The following is a 26,647-nucleotide window of genomic DNA, read 5'->3' as shown; positions in this document are numbered from 1 at the left end:
TTCAAAGCTGTATCAATGGATTTGAGACAAAATTTCCTACTAAAATATGATTTTTAATGTAAGATTTGGCCAAAGTCATGGGATTTATGAAGATATTTCACAAGCAGAGTACTCTGAAATCCTGCTCTCCAACTGCTCATGTCACTCCCTTAGTGCTGTGACACATAACGCAATACACACTCATTATCAAATCACAGGAGGAGCAACAAAAGACTTTAAAACTCACACTCTAATATCTCAAAAACAGTAAAAGATAGAAAAAAACATGTAAATTCGAGATTTGTAGGTCAAAGTCTTGTGACTGTGTCTGTATCTAAAACTATGTGGAAGCAGTAAATGTTCAAAAAGATGTGGGTTCTCTCACACTCTCCATTCAAATATATGAGTATTTTTCTGTGTCCAGCTGCAGTTACTTATTGTCTCTACACACCTGACAGTACACATTTCAATCAAACTTTGACCAGGTCATGTAATGTCACTTGCCCACATGTGCTGCGGCAAGTGACATCACTCGCCCTGTGGCAGTAGCAACGCCCAGAACCAAGTTATTAATCTGACCAATGGTGTGCCCAACATGCTCCGCTGCCATGGAAATCGTGGTGAACTGAAGTGGGCAGCGGATTTCCAAAGGTCAGGGGAGTTGCAGAGACAGACAAGAGGTTGTCATCATCGTCCATCAGAGAAGCTGCTTAGAGAATCTCAGTCGAGGCGTCCAGTGGTGGAGGGCTGGATGAAGCGGTGAACTCATCTTGGTTGCGGAGATTAATCTCAAGTTCCGGTTCGCTCTCGTTGCAGCATAGTGAGACATCCCGCAGCCAAAAATGGTCCCACTGTTGCCAGCGTTGTCTTGGAGAGAATGCATGGCAGTGCACACAAGGCAGTGGCTGCATCATGCCGCTCTTTGCATGCTGGTGGCGATGAGACCGTGGCATGACGGGCAGGAATGATCTTGGAGCGGCAACTCTTATCAGTGAGCTGATTTTGCCGTTGCTGAAGTGAGAAGGATGAGATTGGCAGTGAGGCACTGCCTTATATACTATGTGAGACACACGGAATTGGTAGGCGCGTCCTGATTGGCTGGCTACATACATGCAAATTTCAGTGAGCAATTGTGTGCATGTGATTGGAGGAGAGTATTACCCATAGAGTTCAGTAGAGGGTGGAGCCTGTGTGACATGGAGCAAATATCATGGCCACAGCCTCTAACAAGCCCACGTAAAATTGATCATAATGTATTCTTTCTGATCATGTTCCATATCCAAGAGCGCCAGGTAAAATTACCAAAAGTGCAAGTGCTGAGTTTTTCTTTTACTCATGGAGTTATGATACTTCTCTTACTTTGACATTAGATACCAGCTATCAACAACTTCAGTCCAAAAATTTCCCCTATAAAGATAATTCTTATGTGTGTTCATGTTATATGTGTGTATCTTTTCCCTCATCCTTCCAAGGCTGACTGCCAGCGATATCATGGAGCCCAACTTGACTTATGTGTACCCTCATACCCGAGTCCAGTCTCTAGTCAGCATTCTGCGTACCACTGTGTACCACGCCTTCCCTGTGGTCACTGAAAACCGACAGAATGAACGGGACTTCATGAAGGGCAACATCCTGGTCAGCAACAACATCCTCTTCAAGGTATGTCCTGTGCCATTTAACATTTTTAGCTGTTTAAGCTGAGTGTCATATCCAGAGGGAGAGCGAGGAGGGGCTCAGTGTCCCACCCAAGGATGTTTCATCACACAGGACTGACCTTATGGATTTCAAACATCTCTCTAATGATGTTTCCGTAATGACAACAATGTATACTGTACTGCTAAAGCATGAAGACAAAAATGATGCCTGCTTATCTTCTGGCTATCGCCACATTTTATTTAAATCAGTTTCATTCCAAATATTTTCTCCATGTCTTTCTCTTTACTCTTTCCTTTTCCTGTAAAATTATATAGTTTTACTGTTCCCAGCACAACATTCACGATTTATATGTATGGGTGTATTTAGCGGTGTAAACAGTAGATGGAGGTAGAGGTTTGTGTGAAATGTCAGCAGTGGTGGGCCAAGTATGAAACCCCAGGTTTATTTAGGGCCCGAGCGCTGACCAGCGTGAAGCCCTCTTGTATCCAAAGGAAGAATTATTATTGCCACCTAATGGCAAGAGGAAGTCAGCCCAATATGACAAACATCATCTGATTCACATGAAATTTCAAGGTGTGGTCTACAGTTGATATACAGCAACATGATGTAATGGGTGATCTCTATCACCACATAGGGGACACAGGAAATGATATTTAACTCCTATGTGCAATGTTAGATAAGGGCCCGGTCCTGAACACATCTGCATGCCTGCAATAAAGGCCCTTCGACTGCGTCACGCTCCGACGTGCGAAAGCGTGCGAGGGCCTGTATTTCATGTGATTCTTTCTTTCTTTCTTTCTTTATTATTACGCCACTTCAACCCTAACTTTGACCCCCGAAACATGCTCAAAAACTCACCAAATTTGGCACGCACATCAGGACTGGTGAAAAATTTGATAAAATGTAAAAATTGACACCCAAAGTGCCAAAATGTGCTCTCTGGCGCTACCTATGTAACTAAAATAGCCGCCACAGCCCGTAGGAATGTTGTAGAGAGATCAAACCAAAACTGAATTATTTGTCTCATCCAGACCTACAAATCATACAATGACACCCCTGACCTAAATCCAACAAGAAGTCTGCAAGTAGCCTTTCAAAAGAAGACTTTGCCCCAATTTTGGCCCACAAACGAACGCTATCTCCTCCAAGGGCGCTAATGGTATTGGCTTCAAACTTAAATAGATGACTTATGACACCATGCTGAAAAAAAGTTGGTAAAAACTTTGTAATAACCTAAGTCTGATTTAACTCAAACTATAAGTCTGATTTTTAAAGTAAAATTTGGCCAAAGTCATGGGATTTATGAATAGATTTCACAAGAAGGGTACTCTAAAATTCTCCTCTCCAACTGCTCCTGGTCATGTGACTCCCTCAGTGCTGTGAAACATTCCACAATACACCCTCATTATAAAATCACAGGAGGAGCAAGAAAAGACTTTAAAACTCATGCCCGTGACAGAAGCCCTTCCACTGTGCCACAGCTCGCCGTGCGTGGAGGTGCGAGGGCCCGTTCATCGCTGCTTGCAGCTTTAATTAGGGCCTGAGCCCAAGGGCGAGGACCCTATTGTTAGGGACCGAGCCCAAAAGGCAGAGGACCCTATTGTTTTTCATGTGTTTGTTTGTTTGTTTGTTTGTTTATTATTATGGGAATTCACATCTAAATTTGACCCCCTAAACATGCTCCAAAACTCACCAAATTTGGCACGCACATCAGGTCTGGTGAAAAATTTGAGAAAAAGTAAAAATTAACCCCCAAAGTGACAAAATGTGCTTGAGAGCACCACCTATGTCACTATTGTAATTCAAGGAATTAGGGCCTGGGCCCCCGAACAAACGCTATCTCCTCTGAGGGCGTTAATGGTATCGGCTTCAAACTTTAATACATGACTCATGACACTGTGCTGAAAAAAAGTTGTTAAAAACTTTGTAATAACTCGAACGGTTTGGATTTTATAAGCCCTGAAAGTTGCAGTGCCACATCACATCAAATGTACCCCTTACAATGTAAAACAATGGGGGAGGCATGGACTTTGTGTCAAACAGAGGCTTCTGATGTCTAAACTATAAGTCTGACCACTTTCAAACCTGTATCAATGGATTCGCCACAAAATTTCCTACCACAAAATATGATTTTTAATGTAAGATTTGGCCAAAGTCATGGGATTTATGAGGAGATTTCACAAGAAGAGTACTCTGAAATTCTGTTCTCCAACTGAGAAGGAGAGAGAGAGAGAGAGAATAGGAGGGGGGAGATGGGTGTGGGGGTTGAATGGAGCTCATTTTTATAGGATACAGCAGAAAGGTCTATATACATACAGTACATTATATACCAACGTTGTATGAAGTTTGGTGTTATTATCATTTATTTTACAATAATTATAGGTCTTATATGTATAATTCAGTAGTGGGGATGACCTATGAGGGGAAGGGAAAAAATGGAGTGAGGGTGACAGTTTAGTGATAAAGTGCTGTAGAAAAGTAAAATCAAAACTAAAATTTGTAGCTCTGTACTGCACTTTTTTCCTTTATTAGGGCCCAGGCACCTAGTGGTTCGCTCACACTCTCCATTCAAATATATGAGTATTTTTCTGTGTCCAGCTGCAGTTACTTATTGTCTCTACACACCTGACAGTACACATTTCAATCAAACTTTCACCAGGTCATGTGGGTTAAAAGTCTTTACTTTTCTAAAAATAAACTTGATGAAAATTAGGAAATTAATGTTTTATACACAAACTCATCAAGAGTTCTCAATTTACTAATTGAAATTCCAGTGAATGATCCCAAAACTCACATAATTCTGATGACACAGGTGTGAGCAAGACAGACATGTCTCACCCTGCAGAAAATTCTCATCCTCACACTGTTGAGATTTGATGTTTCGCCATGACAGAGGAAGTTGCTATAACTTTATTGTAAATGCTCCAGTCTTCACCAAACTTTACATGTTTGATAAGAGTCCCGGCCTGAACACGTCTACATGACAGTATTCCATCAGTGATGCAAACTGCCCCTACGAAATTTCAGTGAAGCAGCCCCAGCAGCAGGCAAAATAGTGGACAAAGGAAGTGATGTTTATCTCCTTCTAGTACTGTCCGAAAACAGCCCGGGTCTGAAGACATCTACATGCCCGTGACAGAAGCCCTTCGATTGCACCGCAGCCTGACGTGCACGGAGGCGCGAGGGCCTGCAGCTTTAATTAGCTCTTTCTTCCATAGAGAGAATAACCTGCCTCATGTAACTTGTAACTCACACAGGTCACTATTTGGGGATTAAATGCCACTATTAAATGTGGATTAATCCGCCAATGAAGATAGTCCTCAAAAAATGCAGTATTTCTTCATATTTGAATAATGTGCTAAATACTACACTTACAAGCTTCAAATGAAAGTATATATTTATGAGATTTACATCTTCAATAGGAACCAGTGAGCTCAGAGATAAGAGCCACAGACAGAGTAGAGAAGTCAGAAAGTATTGAGAGACAGACACATCGCTGGTTTTGGTGTTTTCATGGAATTTGTAGACAGTAAAAAAATGACAGAGAAATACAGAGTTTAAACAGATTTAATATCTCTGGTTGCATCAGGTTATCGTGGACAATATTGCAAGTCAATGAGCAGAACTATTTTATAGCAATATTGGATTTACAGGATGCTTGAATCAGTGTTATTAAAATACTTTGATTTGTTAGGTACTTAATCCACTGGATGAGACAGAAATAGATATTCCTGTCTGGTAGTTTATCTATAAAACATTTATCAAATGAATTTCCTGAAAGTACACTGTATGATATTATTATTATTATTATTATTATTATTATGTATTGAAGTCACACAATGAAATTACTCATTTTCAAAAGTTATTCATACTGATTTTTGTATCAAATGCACTCACACACCACACACACACGCACCTTCGAAGTGCAGAAGTATAAAAACAAATGTGTTAAGTAGTAAAAAAATTGTATATAAAAATGAATTGATATGCTGATGTTAATGAGATTTTCTTGATTATGTCAGTGGTCTGGTTCATGGTTGTGCTCTGTGCTTTTATACCCTGCACTGTGACATTTAGAAATCCAGCGTTGTGTCCCGTGCCGGGGAGCAACGAAGGCGCTGCCAATCCATGAAATCATACCCATCCAGTGAGCTGAGGAATGTTTGCGATGAACATAGCGCTGTTGTGGAGCCTGCTGAGGAGGGAGAAGACCTGCTGCAGCAGATGTTAGAGAGGAGGTAGGACAGACACACAGGTACACCAGAATTCACATGGAAACAAAGTAATGTACAAGATCAGATAAATAACTTTCAGTCATGAATCAACAAAGTATACATATTAAACACCTAGACAGGTGTTGGGTTTACTGCTGACTGCTGTAATGGGGTCACACTAACATTAATAGTGACTTTTCGCATTTTACTGACCTAGTCAGGAAGGGACATAGTGAAGTTCATCCTTGTGAAACAGGCAGCGCTAGAGGGTTGGTGACATAGTGGCTACTCACAGGGCTAGTAGGCAATTTACAATCACTGGCAAGCTAACTGCTATACTCCAGCTGAGCTGGGTTGCAGAGGGGAGAGAGAGATGCATTGATTTCACCTGAACAAGTAACCAAAATTCAACAAGTAAATGCTTCTTAGTCCAATGAAATGACCTTGGGTGCTGTTCTCAATGCATTCTAACAGTTGGCAGATACCACATCATCCTCGTTTAATGTGATGGTGCTCCTCATAAATTGCTGTCTGTTGTTATTCATTTATTTATGTTATTTATATTTGTTATGGCTGTCATGTGCAGGCATGCTCCCTACCCCAACCTGTACCCAGATCAGTCTCCCAGTGAGGAGTGGACCATGGAGGAACGCTTCAGACCACTCACCTTCCATGGCCTCATCCTGCGCTCTCAGCTGGTCAACCTGCTCATCAGAGGAGTCTGCTATGCTGAGAACCAATCGGTCAGTCCCCCCAACACCACACCCCACCACCACACCCCACCACACACATACGTGCAGAGATCTTATGTACTGTAACTGTTTAGGTACATTTAACTGAATGTCTCCTCATGCCTTGCATCACAGAGTGCCACTCAGCCCAGATTGTCCTATGCAGAGATGACTGAAGATTACCCACGTTACCCTGACATCCATGACTTGGACCTTGCCTTGCTGAACCCCCGTATGATAGTGGTACAACCCATTCAGTCATACACTTATAGCATTACTGTACAAAGTAGAATAGGAATATCAACTTTAAATTCAAAAATGTTCTTGATTTGACAAAAAATCTGATGTTCCCGCTGTTTCCAGGATGTCACTCCCTACATGAACCCTTGTCCTTACACGGTGTCACCTAACACCCGCATCTCCCAGGTGTTTAACCTCTTCAGGACCATGGGCCTGCGACACCTACCGGTGGTCAACGCTGTTGGAGAAGTAAGTAGTCATCTGAATTAGAGTAATTCTATCCCAAAATGATCAAGGTTTGGCTTCCTACAGGTTTTTCCAGTATGGGGAAATTAGAGAAATTAGAAATTAGAGGCTGATACCTAGTTAATTCAGTATTTTTATAACCATGACAAACCAGGGAAAACACAAATTAAGAACTTTATTATTATGTTTCAGTCTAGTGTGCAGTGGCTTCTGTTGTGTCTGACCAAACTCTTGTTCATTACTTGCAGATTGTTGGAATAATCACAAGACATAATTTAACCCAAGAGTTCCTTGTGGCCAAACTGCGACAGCACTACATCACTATTTGACCCGATGTCCTGCCGTCCTTCAAACCTGAATTCTGTTCCGCCTGGTCCTGAGCCTTTTCCTCTGTCCATTCCTAATAGCAAATAGGCATTCCCAAACAATACAAGATATGCACAACCATACTTTCTCTGTGGTACAGTAGGCAACACAGTTCTCCAGTAAGTGAAATCTCTGTTGTATTTCACTGGAGTGTTACATTTCAGTGTTGAGGAATTTTCAGCCTCTGATGATCCACTGGCTGTGATGGTTGTCTGGACTGTGGACACATAGATGTGTTAAAAGGATCTAAACTGACTTTATCAGGGTGGTCTGTATACAGAAAATCACAAAAAGTTTTTTCTAAATTCCCTAATAGATCCATATCGGATAATTCATGAACACTTTAAGGGCAGTCAGACTGTGAGCAACATGGTAGATGGTTTGCTCAGTTCTGACTAAAGAAAGTTCAATGATTTTATAGCACTGAGCCTAAGCAGATATGTCTAGTCCTTTAGAAAACATTCAAAAAGTTCTGACACTGAAATATCTAGAAAAGTTAAGAAATATTTGTCAAAAAAGTCTCCTCTGTCACGATGAGTCTGTTGTGTCTATGTAGACGAGTTTGGCATCAGCCTGTTTTTGCAAGTAGCACAGTTTCAGAATTGACTAATAGATGATGTTTCACTGAAGTAAGATCAAAGACTGTGGTTGGACACTATGAGTGTCAGTGAACATTTTAAAACACACTTTCAAGCAGACTTTGTTCAGTGATTCAAATAGGTCAGGTGCTGTGCTCAAAGATTATTGCTGCCACACACAATTGACCAATCAGAGTTATGTAGGCAGTATTCAAAATGGAGAAGTAATTGTCCTACATAGCTAGCTACCTAGCTACAATCATGAAAATAGCTACAAAATGGCAACTTACAGAAAAAACAACATAATTCTCTATACACTACACTGCAATAGCTGTTCAATTTTTGTGAAATAGTTACAGCTTCAATGACTTGTTGGTAGTGTTGCTCACAGTTTGATTGCAGGGTTAGACTTAGTGTAGATCCTGGGGTACAAAAAGCTACCAAAGTGAAATATCACTTGTAAAGGTTTCCTTACTACCTTCATGACAAAATCTTTTAACCTTTTGATTATGCTTTATTATTGTTGTCACTGTAGCACTTTTATTTTTGATCATTTTCTGATTATTTTAATTGACTTTATTTGTAACTAGAATATATGCACTAAAAACAGGTCGGCATCCCTTCCGCCTGCTAATAAAATACACCTCAGTAGATCTTAGAGGAGTTTGCTTAGTGAACATGTCAGTTCATTCCAAGTTGGACATATAGTAACTTTTCAAACCACTTCAGCAGTCTGTAAATACATCAGCATTGTTTTGCACTCATGACATGTAGTAATGTTTTCACTGTCGTTCAGTCAGTTCAGTGTTAGAATTTGTCAGGGCTAAGGGGCCTTCATGAATGACAAGTCTTGGGTGATGTTGACCCAGGTTTTGTTATTAAATAAGAATTTTGAAGGCATTTTGAAGGCAAACAGCAAAAATCTAGTTTCAGTAAAATCAGTGTCTAAAATAGTTCATGTTAGTGCTCTGCTATTCATTTTTCAGCAAAATAGTACATTTCTGGTCCATTGTACAAGTACATCATTTTATTTTCATTCCTTAAAGGGAATCAAAATGTGACTCTGAGCAAAGGGAAGTAAAAGGAAGTGGAATTGTACTTTTATTGATCGATATAAAGTCCACTGTATGTCAGAGTGATAAATTATGAGCAACCTTGATGGAACATATATGAACATCAAACATTCCTTATTGTATCTTGTCTCTGCTTTATGTTTATTATTTAAGAGATTATTTTTTATACAATTTTATTTTTATGATTTGCTGCTTGTGCTGTGAAAGGTTGTCATGCGATTGCATTTCTAAATGGACCAGGGCCCTCCTGGACAATATCATTGTTTATAGTCTTGGCATTGCTCACTTGTTATTTTAAAATCATAATTTTTATCTATTCTAATACTACATATGGCATAACAGGTGTCATTCAGAATATGAGATTAAGAGAAACAATAGGTAGTACATGTCCTACTGTGAAGCCAGACCTGAGGGACTGTTTGCCAAATACTTTGTTTGACATGCTTGTTTCTTATGTCATGGGTGGAGGTTTGAACAGCACCATGTGCTTGTTTAATAATTTGTAGTTTCTACAAAGGTAGAAAACTGGCACAAGGCAACAAAGCTGCAGCCATTGAACAAAAAAGCAGAGAGACCTCTGTCTTGTGCCTTTATTATTGTTCAAATAAAGGTCCTTCTGTTTTGTCAATCATACAAATAGTCTGCATCCTTTTTAAGACATCTGTGAGACTATACTCGAGCACAGAATTTCCTTTTTGTGCTAAAAAAGAGAGTGTTGAAAGGATGAATGCAGGTGGTGTAAAATAAATCTCCAGGTTCATTATGACGTCTATAAAGAGATACCTTGCATTTTTAATTTGGAACTGAGAAATGCGAGGTGGTCCTTCTTCTCTGACATCATCGCCCAAAAACAATAATGCATGTGCCTTGTTTGATACTGTCAACAGGCTAACAAACCCTCCTGTGTCAGTAGCCCCTGAACCTCTGTCCACCAGAGCTTGCAATGAATTTGCCTCCTTCACAGAAAATATTCAGATAATTAGACAAGCAGTAATTGCCTCCATATCTGGTACAGGGTATGTGTTTGTGTCCCTGTGTCCACTTTAAATCAGTTCAAGTAGTATGACACAATTTTATCCATTCAACCATAAAAACCTGGAGGACATTATACAACATCTTAAATTCTCCTGCTGCTGCCTTGATATTATGCCTACAGGCTTTTAAAAAATTGTTTCAAATTGCATGGCCTCAGATCTTCTATAAATTGTCAACACGTCTCTTCTCTCAGGTGTCTTTCCACAGGCCTTGAAAACTGCCGTCATCAAGCCACTCCTAAAAAAGAACAGTCTAAACATTTCACTAATGAACAGTTATAGGCCCTCCTGTTCTTAAGTAAAATGATTTAAAAGCTGTTTGGCACTAAACAACTGTTTTGATGTCTTCCAGTCGGGTTTCCGACCACACTGCTCTTGTTAAGGTCTTCAGTAACATCCACTTAAACACAGAATTTCAGTCTTAGTATTACTGGATCTCAGTGCTGCATTTGAAACAGTCAACCATAACATATTACTAGAGAGTAGTGGTGTAACGGAACATAGTTGATCCGTGATCCATATGGTTTGCCCCCACGGTTCAGCACACATGTGAACTGTGGATTAACTGCAAAATTTAATGTCTCATTGGAGACAAAGTAAACAAATTGTTGTAAGTACAAGTCATGGACAGACAGCATGTCGCTAAGGGATTTTGAAGAGCAATGACTAAACCTGCAGGTATGTTTTCATGCTGTTTAATGTGCTGCAGCTCAGCAGCTAATTAGCCATCTAGCTGCTAACTGACATTAGCGGTGCACTTTTCCCTGGTGAATGTTTGTTTGGTGGCTTGTTCAACAAGCTAAGCTGCAGAACAAGACATGTGTTCTTGTTTGTAAGTTATCATCAAGTTCTGATGATGTGGACACAGACTATTGTTTCATTCATACTGTGTTTAAAGGAAGAAGGTATCATGTCTCATATTGTACTTAAATTTAACAATTGAGTATTGAATATTTTATAAATTTTAGATTTTATTTCAACATTGGACATGACATTGAATGTTGTTTTTCATTACTTAAAGTATTTTACAGAATAAATGGAAAGCAAAGTTTTATTTGTCTCTCTTTTTTTTTTTTTTTTGATATGACCTGAGCCATGAGTTTTGTGATCCGTTGCATCCCTACTAGACAGACTGAAAAACTGCGTGGGACTTTCTGGCACAGTACTAAACTGGTTTGAATGCTACTTAAAGGACAGGGACTACTATGTGTCTATAGATAATTAAACATCTGAGTGGACAAAAATTAGTTCCCCAAGGCTCCATTCTGGGGCCTCTCCTGTTCAACATCTACATGCCTCCGCTGGCTCAGATTATGGAAAACAACAAAATATGTGACCATAATTATTCAGACGACACACAAATTTACATAACCATATTACCAGGGGACAATGGTCCAATACAAGCACTGATTAAGTGCATTGAACAAATCAACGATTGGATGCACCAGAATTTTCTTCATTTAAACAAAGATAAAACTGAAGTAATTGTCTTTGGAGCTAAGGGAGAACAATTAAAAGACAGCACCCAGCTTCAATCAATAATGTTAAAAATCACAACCCAAGCCAGAAATCATGGTGTAGTCATGGACTCAGACCCAACAGCCACATTAAGAAAATTACAAAGTCAACCTACTATCACCTGAAGAATATATCAAGAATTAAATGACTTATATCTCAGCAGGATTTGGAAAAACTGCATGCATTTATCTTCAGTAGACTTGACTACTGTAACAGCGTCTTTACAGGGCTCCCTAAGAAATTGATCAGACAGCTGCAGCTGATTCAGACGCTGCTGCTCGAGTCCTCACTGAGACCAAAAAAGTGGATCATATAACTCCAGTTCTCAGATCTTTACACTGACTTCCTGTCTGTCAAAGAATTGACTTTAAAATACTACTGTTGGTTTATAAAGCACTGAATGGTTTAGGGCCAAAATACATTTCTGATCTGCTTCTATGTTATGAACCATCCAGACCTCTCAGGTCTGCAACCTGTCCCCAGAGTCAAAACTAAACGTGGAGAAGCAGCGTTCAATTTTTATGCTCCACATATCTGGAACAAACTCCCAGAAAACTGCAGTTTTGCTGTTTTTTTAATCACAGCTGAAGACTTTTCTGTTTGCCACTGCCTTTTATTAAACCAATTTTGAGGGTTAATATCTTATTCTGCACTGTAACTTTTATTCTCCTATTTTATTCTCCTATTGTCTGATTCTATTTTAGCTTTTTTGTTTTTTTTTAAATTTAAATGTCTTTTTATATTGCCTTGTGTTGCAAATACTTAATTACAAGTAATAGTCCTGTATGAAAGATCTCACTCAAGTAAAAGCACATAAGTATTAGCATAAATGTAGTTAAAGTATTGCAGTAAAAGTAGTGGTTTGGTCCCTCTGACTGATATATTATTATATATGACATCATTAGATTATTAACACTGAAGCATCAGTGTTAGAGCAGCATGTTACTGTTGTGGCTGCTTGAGGTTAAACTAGTTTCAAGTACTTTATATACAGTTAGCTACTTTAGTCCAGTCGTTCCCAACCTAGGGCTCAGGCCCCTCCAAAGGGTCACCAGATAAATCTGAGGGGTTGTGAATTGATTAATGGGAGACGAAAGAAGAAAAAACAAAGTTCTGATACACAAATCTGTTTTCAGTTTTTTGGCTTTTTCTCTAATCTTCGGTGAAATATTGGATCATCTGATCATTTGTTGATATGAAGTTTACAGGGACGAATCACTATTTGGTGGAGCTGTTAGCAACTTGTAGACATCTGAAATGTGAGCCCGACTACACACTGCTTTTTGTAAGAGGTCAACAGTAAAAAGGTTGGAAACCACTGGTTTCATCTTTAACAATGTGTTGTATTTTAAAAGCTTGTTATATTATCCATTGTGTCAAATCTTAGTAACTAAAGCTGTCAAATAAATGCAGTGGAGTAGAAAGTACAATATTGCCTTCTGAAATGTAGTGGAGTGGAAGTATAAAGTAGCATCAAATGGAAATACTCAAAGTACAAGTACCTCAATATTGTCCTTAAGTACAGTTCATGAGTAAATGTACTTACTTACTTTCCACCACTGACTGTTGCATTCTAGGGTGCATTGTAAGATTGCAGCTGCTAGCAGATCTTTAATCTTATTATGTACAGTACTTTTTAAAATGATTTTCCATCTATCCTGGGCTCAGCATCAGTTCCACCAATCTTTTTGGTTCACACTCATTCTAAAGTGACAACTTGCACATGACAGTTTCATAGTTACAAATGAATAGATGCATGTTCATGCAGGGACATCTACTTCGATAGATGCAAGCCTTTCTCTAAAGCCCTGTTCAGAGTTTTCCACATTAAGTCTGGCCTGGGAACATAGCTCAGTTAGTAATGCGGTCAGTCTGGTGCACAGTGGAAAGAAAACCTTCACTTGTCCTTATCACAAGGATCAGACTGTTAAGACCGACATCTCAGCAGCTCCCTTCAACACTGTTCTGTCCTGCCAGTCTCCCAAGATAATAAAACTTGGCGTGAACAATGGACTCAGGTCAGTTTAGGATGGTCTACCTCAGCAGCTGGCTGCTGTTAAAATGCTTCATTGGTGTATTACAAGAGTTTAATTGATAACTCCATAACTAACTCCATAATCTACATAATCTAACTGGACAGAGCAGTGTGACAGTTACTTTGTAATAACCCACTGTGACGTCTCCATCTTGTTGGCTGTCAAATGCATTCAGACAACAGTAGTTAATGGGTGAGTCACAGCCATGTTTCCTGCATGAATCACCTCTCTCCCAGCAGTCTATTTTTATTTGACAGCAAGTCGAAAGCAATGGGTGACATAGGTTTATATCCATCCATCTAGACACAGTTATCCTGGTCAGGTGAGGAGTCTATTCCAGCATGCGTTGTATGAGAGGCATTTAAAACATATTTACATCATTTTGAAAAATGAACAAACAGTAAAAAATGTTGGCAACTTGCATCCAAGTTTAATTTTCTGCAGTTTTCTTTTGATTTTTTCCAATTTACTTTTGCCTTTTACTTTTGTACTTTGTTTTAATTTTTACTTTTTCTCTTGGGGATCTCATCTACCAGCACACAATTTGTTTATTCTTTTGAGGGTGACACTCTCAGATTACATCAGATGGAACAGATTGTATAATGGTTTGCTTTTCAAGCCCTTCAAAACAGACAGCAGGAGATGTACAGTACATGTGATCCCAATCCCAGTATACCAATACATGTGATGATAAGTAGATGATTAAAAGGGTACAACAATGATAAAAGCAGAAGTGACCCAACACAAACCAACTGAGATTATTAATATTTATTATGACACTGATTTTTTCATGCAGTGGTTTAAGACTGTTGGTGGGGAGAGATAATTAGCAGTTTTCATTTTTCAACAACAGTGAGCATGTACTGTAACCTTATGATCCAGGACTGAAAAAAACTTACTGAATTCTTCATATGAAAAAAGAGATTTTTATTTGATTTTGGTAGCAATCCACATGCAGTTATGTATTTAATTCATCTCCTTTGTGGTGTTAATGGAATGGACAAACAGCCCATTTGTCACTTCAAACAGAAATACATACAAGAGATACACACAGCTGAACTGTCAGTAATGCAAAATCATACATATCCGATGTCTTTGGTTGTGTCTTCAGTTGGAGATAATAAAACAATAATCCAACATCTGTCCCAGGAAACTATCAGCCTAACCTGACGGAAAAATGACACAAACACAACAACAGAATAAGATTTGTTGTGAATAAATGGTCATGTAGCATCACTGAAATGTATTTATTCATATGTATTTCATGTTAACAGCCTTAAGAGGCTGCAGTGTTCATCATAGCCCACAGTTAGAGAGATCTCAGACAATACAAACAAGATACCACTGGTTTTGTTATTCTTATCAATACTGGATCTTTCAACACTAAGAGCCATGTTTGCTACTCTGTGAGGTTTTACATATAAGGTTTTTTCATTGTGGTGGGGCAGTCACACTGAGCACCGAGCAGTCAAGCCGCATTGGCAGGGTGTGAGTGTTTTTCCATATCAAAGCATGGCATGCTAAAAGAAGTATTGTACCTTGATGACATGTTGGAAGTGTGCTGTTTGCAGAAAAACTCTTGTCTGCAGCTCTTCATCTAACATCTCACTGTGGCTGTTTCTGCTTATACTATTGCTCCCTGCACTATTTATAATTAACGTGTTGTGTGGGACTGTTATTGTTGAAGAATAGCACCACTATTATACATCCATATCCAATATGGCTGAAAGTGATCAAGAAACAGTAAAATAAGGCAGCTATCTAAAAAGTACAAACAAGAACGCAGCATAGAAACTAAACTTCAAACCACAGAGATTCAGTTAGAAGCTGCAAAAGTACTGAGAGCTGAACACAGAGAGACTTTAAAGATAGATTCACAGTTTTTCAAGTGTGTCTTAAAACAGCTTGACTTGACTTGACAACTTGAAAAATTGTGAACCCATCCTTTAAAAACAGCTTTCTCTATGGTCACTCACACAGTAACATGCATTACTATTGGGCACAGTGGTGCTTTGCACTTAATGCTAATGTCAGTATTTAAGCATATTCATATAGTATATGCCTATTTCAGTTTTAGTTTGCATTATGTTGAGAATACATTACAAGTAAGGTATTAGTGCATTTTTATTATGCACAACAATTATACTTCTAATACTGTAAGTATATTTATAGGTTAGTGTGATATTTTTGTAGTCTAAAGTACCTAGCAATATCTGCCAAATACAATTGCAATATATTTGAGTTTATCCAAAGTACAACTTTTAATACACTCACTACAAGTATCGAGTGATTTCAATATAAACATATAGTGCACTTATAATACTAATATAATTATAATAAGTGCGCTTAAAATGCTTTCAGAAAATATACAGTAATATACTTTTTTCCTCATTTCCATAAATGAAGTATTTTATATTTATGTATGAAATATTAAAAATGGTATGTTCCAAGTATTTTTTTGACTTCAGAATATATTGGTAAAATTCTATAAGTTCAGTGTCAGTATATTGGCAATATATTATAAGTTCAACAGTACGTCTGATGCTTTAAGTATATTTTAATATTAATGTACTACTTTGGAAGGCAACAGTACCCAAAAATACAAGGAAAACATACATTTAGTGTATTTAAGCATTAAAGGACAGATTCATAATTTTTCAGAAGGAGTCCATATGAACACTGACAGGTTTTCCACGCTGCAATCATTCCTTCAGTTCATACTGGCTATTAAAAGATTCCCTTCAAATGTGCTTTCAATGTAAGGGGCCAAAATCTACAGTGTGTCCACACAGTCTTTTGTGCAAAATGCATTTAAAAGTTTATCTGAAGCTTATAGAAGGAGAGGGAGGACTGTGGATTTTGATTCCCATTAGTTACATTGTAAGTACATTATGAAGGGATCTTCTAATGGTCAGTATGAACAGGAGGACTTATTACAGCAAGAAAAAACTATTTCAGTGTTCATTTTGGCACCTAACTGTTGTTTTAAGACTTTTAAGACTAAGGCAGCTTTCAGTATATTAAGTATAACTTGAGTGGTTTAAATTTAATATGACTGTAAGTAGTAATTTTAAATATTTAAAATGTATACTGAGGTTATACTAAATGTACTTTTAGGAAATATACAGAAGTATAGTTTTTTTCCCACTTGGGTAAATACAGCCAGAGCTGCTCAGAGCTGCTAGCATGGCTGTAAACTCTAACTCTTGTTTCTTTACCCTCATGCTTTAGCATCCTTCATCCAAACTTCATCTTATTTCTTTCTGCCATTCTTACCTCTTCCATTGTTGCATCCCAGACCGCTGGCATTTCCTATTCGATCCATCCTGGCTCCAAAGCAGCCAGAGGCCCGTTTCCTGGCGGTCAGCAGCAAGTCCTGCAGGCGGCTCCTCTGACTCGCGGCCCTGCTCTGGCCCTCAGCGGGTGGTTGAGATCTGTCTGATATCAAAGGTTCTTGGTCCAACTCCTGGTCCAGGCTCCATCCTCGGCTGGTCTGGCCACGCTCAGGTTCTTGGTTTGTTCCTGTGTAGTCAGCTTCAGAGGCCTCCTCCTGGGCTGCTTCAGCCACAGTCTCCTCAATGCGCTCCAGTAAAGACTAGTGTGGAGAGGTGAAGATGGGTTTCAAATAAATGATACTTTCCTTACAGTCATGACCCAAAGAAGTTACATTCTGCCAACATGTTTTAAGGAAACACATGCTGATTGGAAAACATAAGCTCCCTAGTCAGTCTGTAACTAGAGGTAGCCAAGACACTCTAATGCCTCAAGTGGTTATAACATTTTTGCTGTCACATTGCACAAAATGATGATATTGTGTATATATACACTCACCGGCCACTTCATTAGATTTACGAAGCTTATACATTTTCAGTCTTTGTTGACATTATCAGAAAGGTGATTGTACTGTTCTCATTATGTGGCAACACAATTTAACAGCAAGCCAAACTCCGTCCAATAAATGCATGAGAGTCAGGGATCATCTTAGTTTTGTCTTTAATAAGATGCCGTTGTAGATGCATTCATGAATCAAGAGTGAAACTGTAGAAAACACAACGAAATACAAAACGATTCAATACTGTTGGAGCTGGTGACACAAGGTAGCTATGGCTTACTGCTGCATACTACATTAATTTTAACTAAACCAAAATGTATGAATTTCTGATATGAATGTTTAATAAATTATAATAATGCACTCGCACTTGACATACAATGTAGTTCGCACAACAGCCTACATTCTATTTTAGCTTATATCAGCTCTACAACAGGCAAACACGTTAACTCTCAGCAATTACAGAATAATCTTACAAAGTTCACAAAATATCACCAAATGCGATTAGTATTTGAGATTACATAACACAGAAACTTACAAATGATACTTTCACAAGCTTAAACAAAGGGATGGCAGCAGATGAGATACATGTCTGCTCCTCAATCTGCTTGAGAAGAAAAGGCTGCTTTCAGATCACATGAAAACTATTTCTTGTACAGACAGGTTACTTCCTGTTCAAACAAACCCACCACTAGGAGGTACTAAAACACTGCTAAAAGAACTCAAAAGCCTGGGGCAGAACAGTGATAATTCTACTTGATGTTTTTTTTTGAGGTCGTAGTGGGTGGTGGTGATGTACTGGAGTGCATTATATTGAAAAGTGTTCCTTATATTTTGCCCCCCTCATGTAAGTTAATGCAGTGGACAAAATATTAGGAACATCATTCAATATAAGGCACCCTAGTACACCACCACCACCCACTACGACCTCAGTAATAAACATAAAATAGAACTATCACCTTTCTGACAATAAAAAAAACTGAAAATGTATAAGCTTCGTCAATGTAGAATTTATAGCAGAGCTGTTGTATTGGATTGCATTAGATTGTACAGGTGTTCTTAATAAAGTCCATGGTGAGTGGATATATCAGTGACCAATACGAACAGCAGTTTCATCACCTATCATAATGACCACAGTCTATTATGAAAGTACTATACATGCACAGGTGAGTGTATGGTGTTAATTATTACCACTGACTCAGTGGTAAAGGAATAGTTCAACACTTGTGGAAACATGCTTATTTGTTTTCTTTTTTAGAGTGAGATGTCTGTAAAACTACAAAGCTGGAATCAGGACATGGTTTAGCTCAGCATTAAGACAGGAAACCAAAATACACCTACCAATACCTCCACCATTTCCACCAATGCTTAACGAATAACATTCCTTCATTAAAGTAATTTTGTGAAATATTGCTCCAAGGGTTAGGGTTAGAAAATAAATATCAGTTTAATCCCTGTGCATTTAATTAAAACATCTGGAGCTGGAAATGTTTAGCCTAGCTTCTCCCAAACACTGGAGCAGAAGAAACTGCTATGAAAATACTGTTGTGCCAAGGGAGGTTGTGGGCGATCCACTTAGAGAACAGTATATGAGCACAGCCTTTTTCTCCCCACAGTTACACTGCAAACAAGATTTAACTGCCTCTCTAAAGCAGACATTCATTATCTAGCAACATATTTGAACTTTGTGGACAATCACAGTTAAGCACATAACATTTTTGACATAATTTTGATGTTGATTAAATAACACCAGTGAAACCTCATTGTCAAAAGTTTTCATAGGGACTCTTACTTTGGTAGAAAGTGTTTCTAAAGAAACCTGTTAACAGTGTGTTCTGTGAATTTTTCCAAAGTAACCAGGATTGTTTCCGGAAAGATTTTTAAAAATGTAATTTTAACTGCTCTGTGCAAAACAAATAAAAATACATTCACCACTATTATACTGGGGTGGAAAGAGAACTCTTAAAACAGCAAACTTCTGATTTAAGTGAAAAAGCTCTGATAAACCCAGTGTACACTTCCCATCTCAGCACCAAACAGACAGACACAGTTAGAGACTAAATGGTGGACATAATGGAGCATTTAGCAGCTAAAGAGACAAACATTTTTCTCAGGAGCTGGTGACCAAACTAGAGCTAAAAAGGACAATGACAATTAAGCACAAATAGAGTGAATGTTGGACTAACATTCATCACATTGCCAGAAACACAACTTCAAATAAATAATAATGTGGCTCTGTGCCTGCTGGATGCTTAAATAATTAACTGTTTGCTAACATGTTGCCCATATCAACTTCACAGTGATTTCATTGCTGTTTTTACAGCTTGTTGCGCTGCCCCCAAGAGGCCGAAAGAATGGGTGAATGCAGGTAAAGTCAATTCCATGACCAGCCCAGTTTAGCATAAGACGACGCATCAAGGTGACAGTACCCTACCCCATGTCTATCCAGATGCTAAAATGAGGAATTCATAAGTTACAGACACAGATGTGGATGAACACAACAGCCCCACTCATCTTTGACATTGGAATACACTAAATTGTTATCTTACTCCCTATCTTTAATTCTCAATAAACCTGCCCTTCCTCAGAGCAGTCTTAAGACAAACAGGTGTGATGACTAGAGGGGTGAGATGGTCTCTTACCTTCAGCTGGGCCAGGTCACTGGTAGAGGAGGGCCTTCCCAGTACATGGCTGTTAACCAGTGCGTGCTGACACAGCAGGGCCAGCAGGACCCATAGGACCGCAGTCCTCATGTTATCCTTCTGCTGCTGCTAGTGATACTATAGCCAGCACTGCAAGCTTTTATATACGTGCTAAAACACAATACACACACGCACATACACACACTTACCATGTAGCAGACAGTCAGTGTCAGTGGCTCATCATTTTGTAGATCGCCTCAAGTACATTCTGACACCTCTGCATGATAAGGCAGCTGGTCAGATGTACTTTTAAGTGGTGCTTGGTGGTGGGTGATGTGTGTGTGTGTGTCTGTGTGTGTGTCTGTGTCTGTGTGTGTTTGTACAGTATATGTGTCTGTGTATCATCACACTTACCAGCCAATGGTGGCATGACCTCAGGAGCCATCTCGGACCTCTGAGCTCAGTCGTGGTGTATATTGACAGGAATGCAGCATTCCCCATGCAAATACTCAACACTGTCTACACTCTTGAGCCTGATAAATACCATAGTAGGTTAAAACTAGGCTCTGCTGCTCCACGGATGAATGGAGGCATTCCCTCCAAAATAAGAGAAGGAAACAAAGACATGTAGTGCTTTCATAATAGACTGTGGTCATTATGATAGGTGATGAAACTGAACTTTGTCTTGATCACTGATATATCCACTCACCACAGACTTTATTAAGAACACCTGTACAATCTAATGCAATCCAATACAACAGTTCTGCCATGAATTCTACTTTTATGAAACTTATACATTTTCAGTTTTTGTTGACATTGTCAGAAAGGTGATAATTCTACTTAATGTTTATTATGGAGTACTGGGGGTGGTGATGTACTGGATAGCATTATAATAGAAAGTGTGTTCATTATAAAGCCACCCTCATGTATATTAATGAGGTGGACAAAATATTAAACATTAATAATAAACAAATATTAAACTATTAAACACTAGAATTTATAGCAGAGCTATTGTATTGGATTGCATTAGATTGCACAGGTATTCCTAATAAAGTGCTTGGTGACTGTATGCACAGTTATTTGAAAAAGCAGCAATAAGCACAGTATGAAATATATCTTATTCAATATATTTTATGAACAGAATCAGACATTGTCAGACAATTCCTATATCTCTCAGTATTAGCCCAACCCAATTACAATTAACATTGGGTCTCCCTGGGCAATTGCTACACGTTTCCACTGCTTTATTCCCTGTATACAAAGTGCTACCTTTGATGATTCAGTTAAAATAGTCAATTTTGCCTATGATGGTTGAGATAGTGACATGAACAGGCAAAATTAGCATATAGGAGGGAGTTGTTTGATCTTACTGTATGAGCTGGTGCAGTTGAAATAATCTCATTTTAATATTGTAAAATTTAAGATGATTGTAGACTTTGGAAGAGGGGAAGGTGGATAATTAGCTCTTGAAATTGCCAGAAAACCACTTGAGAATGTGGCACAGTTTAAATTTCTTAGCACTATAATCTCACTGTGAACCTTAAATGTTTACAAAATCTTAATGTTGGCTCATCAGAGATGACACTTTTTAGGAAATTCAAATGAGGAGTTTCCAGGGAAACTATGGTTCAGTTTTTCACAGTTTCACAGATCAGTTGCCGAAAGTGTGCTAATTTTAGTTTGGTAAGTTTGATTTGGTAACCTATTTCTTGACTATTGCTGAAACAAATGCATTAGAGAAAATAGTTAAGACTGCATCTAAAATTACTGGCTACTTCCTACATCTGTCATTCCCATTTAAAAAGTTCAGCTTTATGAATATTGTTTTTTTATATTGTTGTTGGGGATGATTCATACTTTCTGAGAGGAGATACTAACAACTTAATTTCAAATATCAGGCATTCAGGACAAAGACTTGCTCTGAGGCTATTCCACTCTTCAACAGTAAAACTGGCACTTTAGGGAACATCTTAGATTCTTTGTATTTATTTATGGTATTTTATGTATTTTAATATATTTATTTATAAATTGGTTTAGTTAATATGTTGTGTAGTGTAGTGGTGAATTTTGTCTTATTGCACTATGAGCTCACCAAGCCAGGTTCCTACTTTTGATGTGATGGCAATAAAGTTAACTCCACTCATTTTCCTTTTTACACATCAATCAATCAATAAACCAATCGATCAAATCAACTTTGAATTTTTAGTTTTTTGAGCGAGCAGTTAAGCCTTGTAGGACAATCTGCTATTTAACCATTATATTTCATTTGAATGTATGGATAGGATATGAATGGGAACATCAGAGCTTTCTGCTCTTGTAAAATGTACTAATTTGTCTCTTTGGAGTTTAGATGAAGCTTTAAATCTGTAAAAGTGCTCTAGACTGGAGGTTATCATAAACAGACTTTAACCTGGAGAAGACCTTGTTTGCAGTAAAGCCAAGGCATACAAGATAATATCATCTCCGTAAAATGGGTGTTGCAGAGTTCACTTGGAAAGTAATATTATTTATGTATAGAGTAAATGACAGAGGACCAATTATTGATCCTTCTGGGTGTTGGGCCTCATACTCCATGAGACAAAGGCAGGCCTGCATGCAAGTTCCAAAGCCTGATAGCCAGAAATGGCGCCCAGGAGACAAAGGGAGTCCATTTTGGACATGCACTGTTCTAACATGCACTGTTCAGTTCACACCTAGGTGCTAAACCGGAAACAGTCTCAACAAACAGTCTCTCATTGGCAGAGACACTCCAGTCCCGGTGACACAGTTCTGACGTCACCGCCCCTTAAAAAACTGAGGGCACCCAGAAAAACATGCACTCCATTGTGACTGAGCTGGGGGAAGCTTCGCTGCCTCCGTGAGCCAGTTTACTGAAGGAGGTAACCCCGTGCACGTGCTTTTCCCTCACCGACTGGAAGACTCCCCTCGCTGGACAGGACGAGACGAGACTTCGCCCCGTGTTCAACCAAACACAATTACCGGATCCGAGAACCTCTGCTTCAACCAGCGCTCTCACTGCCTGCAGAAGGAAGATCCAGACCCGAAGACGGACTCAAACACACACCCTGTCCGCTTTCTGAAGCGACCAAGTAAGAGGTTTAAGTCTGGGCGGAGACATTCTTGTTGTGTGAATTGATGGACTGCCGAGCCCCTTTGTTTGAAGTTTGCTGCCTGTTTAGTTGTGTTCACCATGCTAGACTGTCTCCTGTTTGTCCCGCTCGGGACTACTGCTGTGTTTGTGCCACCGTGAGAGAGAAAGTAAGTTGCTTTGTCAATCAGAAACCAGACAACGTGCGGTACAGACTGCCGTCCTACGCGTGTTGGACAAAAGAACCACTTCTCTTCCCCTCACGGTCGCTTCCCTCCTCTTTCTTCCCACTCTTGTGACTAACCCACACACACACACACTCACACACATCTTCTTACACATCTGACGGTCAGATAATGTCAGATAAAGACCTACCCTGTCCGTCCTTATCTGCCATCTGACGTGCGTTTTACACGGTATTGGGTGAGTGCAAGACCACCAGGCGGCGCCATCTTGCTATTGTCTTACCAAGACACCGCCGTCTCTTCCGCCATTTGGTTCTCGTGTGATGTGGCTTCCTCCCATAGTCATGTCCACGTCTAAACCAAGCCCCAAGGAACTGTGCCGGGCTGTGAAACCAATCTGACATAGTGGCCAAACCATGTAATTACAACATCAGGTGACGCTATTGGACCCAAAAGACTTTTTCCCCCAGACTTACATTGTGAAAGAAACGTCCGTAAATCAGTGGATACATTTTTTTGAGCATCACAACTCCCACGAAATGACTCGTCTCACTGTCAGAATTCGAGCCGTTCAGATCACATTTTGAAAGTGTAAAAGATTGAATTGTTTTATCCCCATTCAAGTTAGGGCTAAACCGGAAGTAGCCGGCTTGGCCAGCGAAAGTCACCAGTGTGCTTGCTCTATGGGCCCAATTATCCCGGAACATCCAGGTAATTTTATACCTGGAAGTCAAACTTTTTTGGCTTCATGCGCTACTGAGCAACTTTCACAGGAATGAATGCGGCCCCGCCTCTGATGCTGTATCTAGTTTTCTTTATACATCCATGGTCTAAACCCTCGACGTCATCACATCAGATCACATCGCCATCTTGTTTCTCACACACGTGCACATACACATGCACACACACGTCTTCACCTGCATTGTACATAGCTGTTGTTAATGTGTTTGCTTAGGTAGAACTAGATTTTAGAATAGTTGTTTATTGATCAGAGCATTTTTTAACTTTGTTGATTCTGCCAAGTTTAATAAACACTGTTATATCTTTAAAGAGATGTCTTTTGTCATTATTGTGTTTTATATATTGTGAAAAATGGCTGATTGAGGGAGCCAGAGCTCAAATTCATACCTTCTGTGTTCACCTGTGAATACTGATATCCTTCAGATATTAATATTCTAGAACTCTTTTAGAACTCTGTCAATTTCCGGGTGGTGCCCCATAATTATTAATTCATATTGATAATTCTATATTTTTCTATAATTAATAATTATCTCTGATAATTATTTATTATTGCTAATAACCAACTGTGCTCCTCACAGATCTGACAGTTGTGTCCCCCCTGTGAGGTTCTTTAACAGTTGGTGCCCGAATTATTGATTAATATTATAATCCCTTGATCTCATAATTCATAATTTTCTATGATAATTATGAATTACTACCAATAACCAAATGCACTCCTACCAATACCAACATGGGACACCCTTTTTCAACACTTGTGGTAGTCATTTGTTGTTTCATTGATTACACTGGTTTGGTAGAGATACATTCATTAATGTTGCATTATTGTATCCATATACATACAATAAATGTGTTTACCAACTATTTTGCCACGTATGGTGATGCTGAGGGTACACTCAGTTCAATGATTTGCAGTTGTAAACATTTATTAAAACATTGAAGACACATAAAGAACAGCGTTGCATCCATTTAAATAAATATACGTGTAAGCCACAAACAATATTCAATAAATATTAGTAAATAAATAGCATTTGAATAAAAATATTGATTTTGGTAAAGACATTGCAGTTCCACAATTTAGATGGTAAGACTTCATCTTCACTTTGGATCTGCAAGAGAACAAGAGAACAACAAATATATCATTAAAACTATTCAGGTTTTCTCATGCTAGTTTTATGATATAAATTCATGGTATACATATTGTAGACTATGCAACATGATCGAAATGAAGAAATTATGAAGACAGCATGAAGGGAAAAAGCACAAATGGTGGATGGTGTAGTTTCCCAACCTCTTTTGTGTCACTACACTAGCAGTTGAGTTCAATCTTTTTCCTTATTGGCTATTATAATAACTTTCAGGTATCTCATTAACATTCAAAGGTTATATCAGTTCAACCTTGAGCTGCAGTAATCCTGTATATTACTGCAGTGAAGTTACAGTAACTTACTGTATTTGCCGACAGTGTTGCACCCCAGAGAGCTCATGGAGCCTATTCTGTCCATCCGTCGACCGAAGCAGCCAGAGGATCTCCTAGAGGAGTCGTTGTGGACTCTCTTCAGGTCCTTGGCTGAGAGAAACTCCCTGATTGCAGCCTTGTCCAATCCATTTTGGTGCTGCTGTCCATCTGCTGCCTCTTCTGTGTTCCAGCTGTCAAGACTTTCCCTCTCTGGAGAGACTCTCTGGTCCACCTCAGTCGGCTCTGAAACAGACTCCTCTAGTATGTGAAGGAGCACCTGCAACATCCACATAGACAAGATAAGACAAAATAAGTTGGACTAAATCTTACAAATGTAATCTTAAATAATTGAGCTTTTGAAACATTCTTTGTCAGGATAAGTCCCAGATAAACATTATCAGGCAAAATGTCTTTCAGTTTAATGTCATGTTGTTGACTATAATGTTGCAGCATTAATTGTTCATTAGGTATTCATTATGCTCATACTTAATCTTTCGAAACACTGATTTTACATCAAGAACCACATTTCAGATCACAGAGCCATTTGATCACATATAGTCCTAGGGATCTATACAGGAAGTTGCGGTTGATGAAATGTATGAAGGCAATAGACGTCATCATACAATACATTCTCTTACTCAGATAAATTCAACTTCAATACTGTAAATAAAAACATTCTGTCTTGCTGCTGCACCTTGCCTAAAGCCTCCACTGGGACCCATGATGGGGCTCCGAAATCCCAGCTTTCAGAATCACTCATTTGGAGACTTACCTTTAAGATGTCCATGTCAGTGTCAGTCAGGGTGGTGCTGATGGGGTATGTGCTGAATAATTGCAGGTTTAAGATGAAGAGGAAGCCGCAGACTGGAATGGAAGACAGTTGCATGTTTCTCTGTGAATTCCTGGTGTTTGTATTAGATGGATGGATGCTTTTTAGCTTCTTTGCTCAGTGGCTGTTTGGATGCTGAGCCCACAGCAGCACCCTCTGGTCTTTTATACTTTAGCTTGATGCACATAGGTATGCCAGGAATTGGA

The 26,647-nt window shown here is 39.0% G+C and overlaps 3 protein-coding genes across 8 annotated transcripts in view; 1 reads left to right on the top strand and 2 right to left on the bottom strand.

The window, feature by feature from the left end:
• The window catches only part of clcn6 (chloride channel 6), a 33,111-nt gene extending 22,868 nt beyond the window's left edge, over positions 1-10,243 (top strand). For 3 of the 4 annotated variants that reach the window (XM_042408890.1, XM_042408889.1, XM_042408891.1), the window contains 6 exons: positions 1,452-1,638; positions 5,713-5,873; positions 6,436-6,592; positions 6,716-6,823; positions 6,944-7,069; positions 7,315-10,243. In XM_042408890.1, the coding sequence (XP_042264824.1) occupies positions 1,452-1,638; positions 5,713-5,873; positions 6,436-6,592; positions 6,716-6,823; positions 6,944-7,069; positions 7,315-7,395 (820 nt within the window). In that variant the 3' untranslated portion in view covers positions 7,396-10,243. The remainder of the gene's footprint in view (positions 1-1,451; positions 1,639-5,712; positions 5,874-6,435; positions 6,593-6,715; positions 6,824-6,943; positions 7,070-7,314) is intronic. The other variant, XR_006095810.1, reaches the window with a different exon arrangement.
• A 4,334-nt stretch (positions 10,244-14,577) lies between these two features.
• nppa (natriuretic peptide A) lies at positions 14,578-20,253 on the bottom strand. Of its 3 annotated transcripts, XM_042409793.1 has the most exons (3): positions 20,143-20,253; positions 16,948-17,266; positions 14,578-14,837 (listed from the first exon to the last, which is right to left on the bottom strand). In XM_042409793.1, the coding sequence occupies exons 1-3, from the start codon at positions 20,251-20,253 to the stop codon at positions 14,833-14,835; spliced, it is 435 nt and encodes a 144-aa protein (XP_042265727.1). In that variant the 3' UTR covers positions 14,578-14,832. The 3 variants fall into 3 exon arrangements, with proteins under 3 accessions (XP_042265727.1, XP_042265726.1, XP_042265728.1); XM_042409792.1 differs by lacking the exon at positions 14,578-14,837 and having other exon boundaries at positions 16,925-17,266; XM_042409794.1 differs by lacking the exons at positions 14,578-14,837; positions 20,143-20,253 and adding an exon at positions 17,503-17,697 and having other exon boundaries at positions 16,925-17,266.
• Positions 20,254-25,153: 4,900 nt separating this feature from the next.
• Positions 25,154-26,647, bottom strand: nppb (natriuretic peptide B). The gene is made up of 3 exons (XM_042409920.1): positions 26,385-26,647; positions 25,604-25,889; positions 25,154-25,262 (listed from the first exon to the last, which is right to left on the bottom strand). Exons 1-3 carry the CDS (start codon positions 26,496-26,498, stop codon positions 25,252-25,254), a joined length of 411 nt encoding a protein of 136 aa, XP_042265854.1. The 5' UTR covers positions 26,499-26,647; the 3' UTR covers positions 25,154-25,251.

The sequence above is a fragment of the Thunnus maccoyii genome, chromosome 4, assembly GCF_910596095.1.
Source record: "Thunnus maccoyii chromosome 4, fThuMac1.1, whole genome shotgun sequence".
Lineage (NCBI taxonomy): Eukaryota > Metazoa > Chordata > Actinopteri > Scombriformes > Scombridae > Thunnus > Thunnus maccoyii.
This window is presented reverse-complemented; position numbering and strand designations above follow the sequence as displayed.

Bases quoted from the DNA above. Each gene is read 5' to 3' on its own strand.
- nppa (XM_042409792.1), bottom strand. From the start codon at position 20,253: ATGAGGACTGCGGTCCTATGGGTCCTGCTGGCCCTGCTGTGTCAGCAC. The intron at 17,267-20,142 runs GTAAGAGACCAT...TCTCCACACTAG, and splicing joins GTGACCTGGCCCAGCTGAAG to TCTTTACTGGAGCGCATTGA.
- nppb (XM_042409920.1), bottom strand. From the start codon at position 26,498: ATGCAACTGTCTTCCATTCCAGTCTGCGGCTTCCTCTTCATCTTAAAC. The intron at 25,890-26,384 runs GTAAGTCTCCAA...TGGATGTTGCAG, and splicing joins CTGACATGGACATCTTAAAG to GTGCTCCTTCACATACTAGA.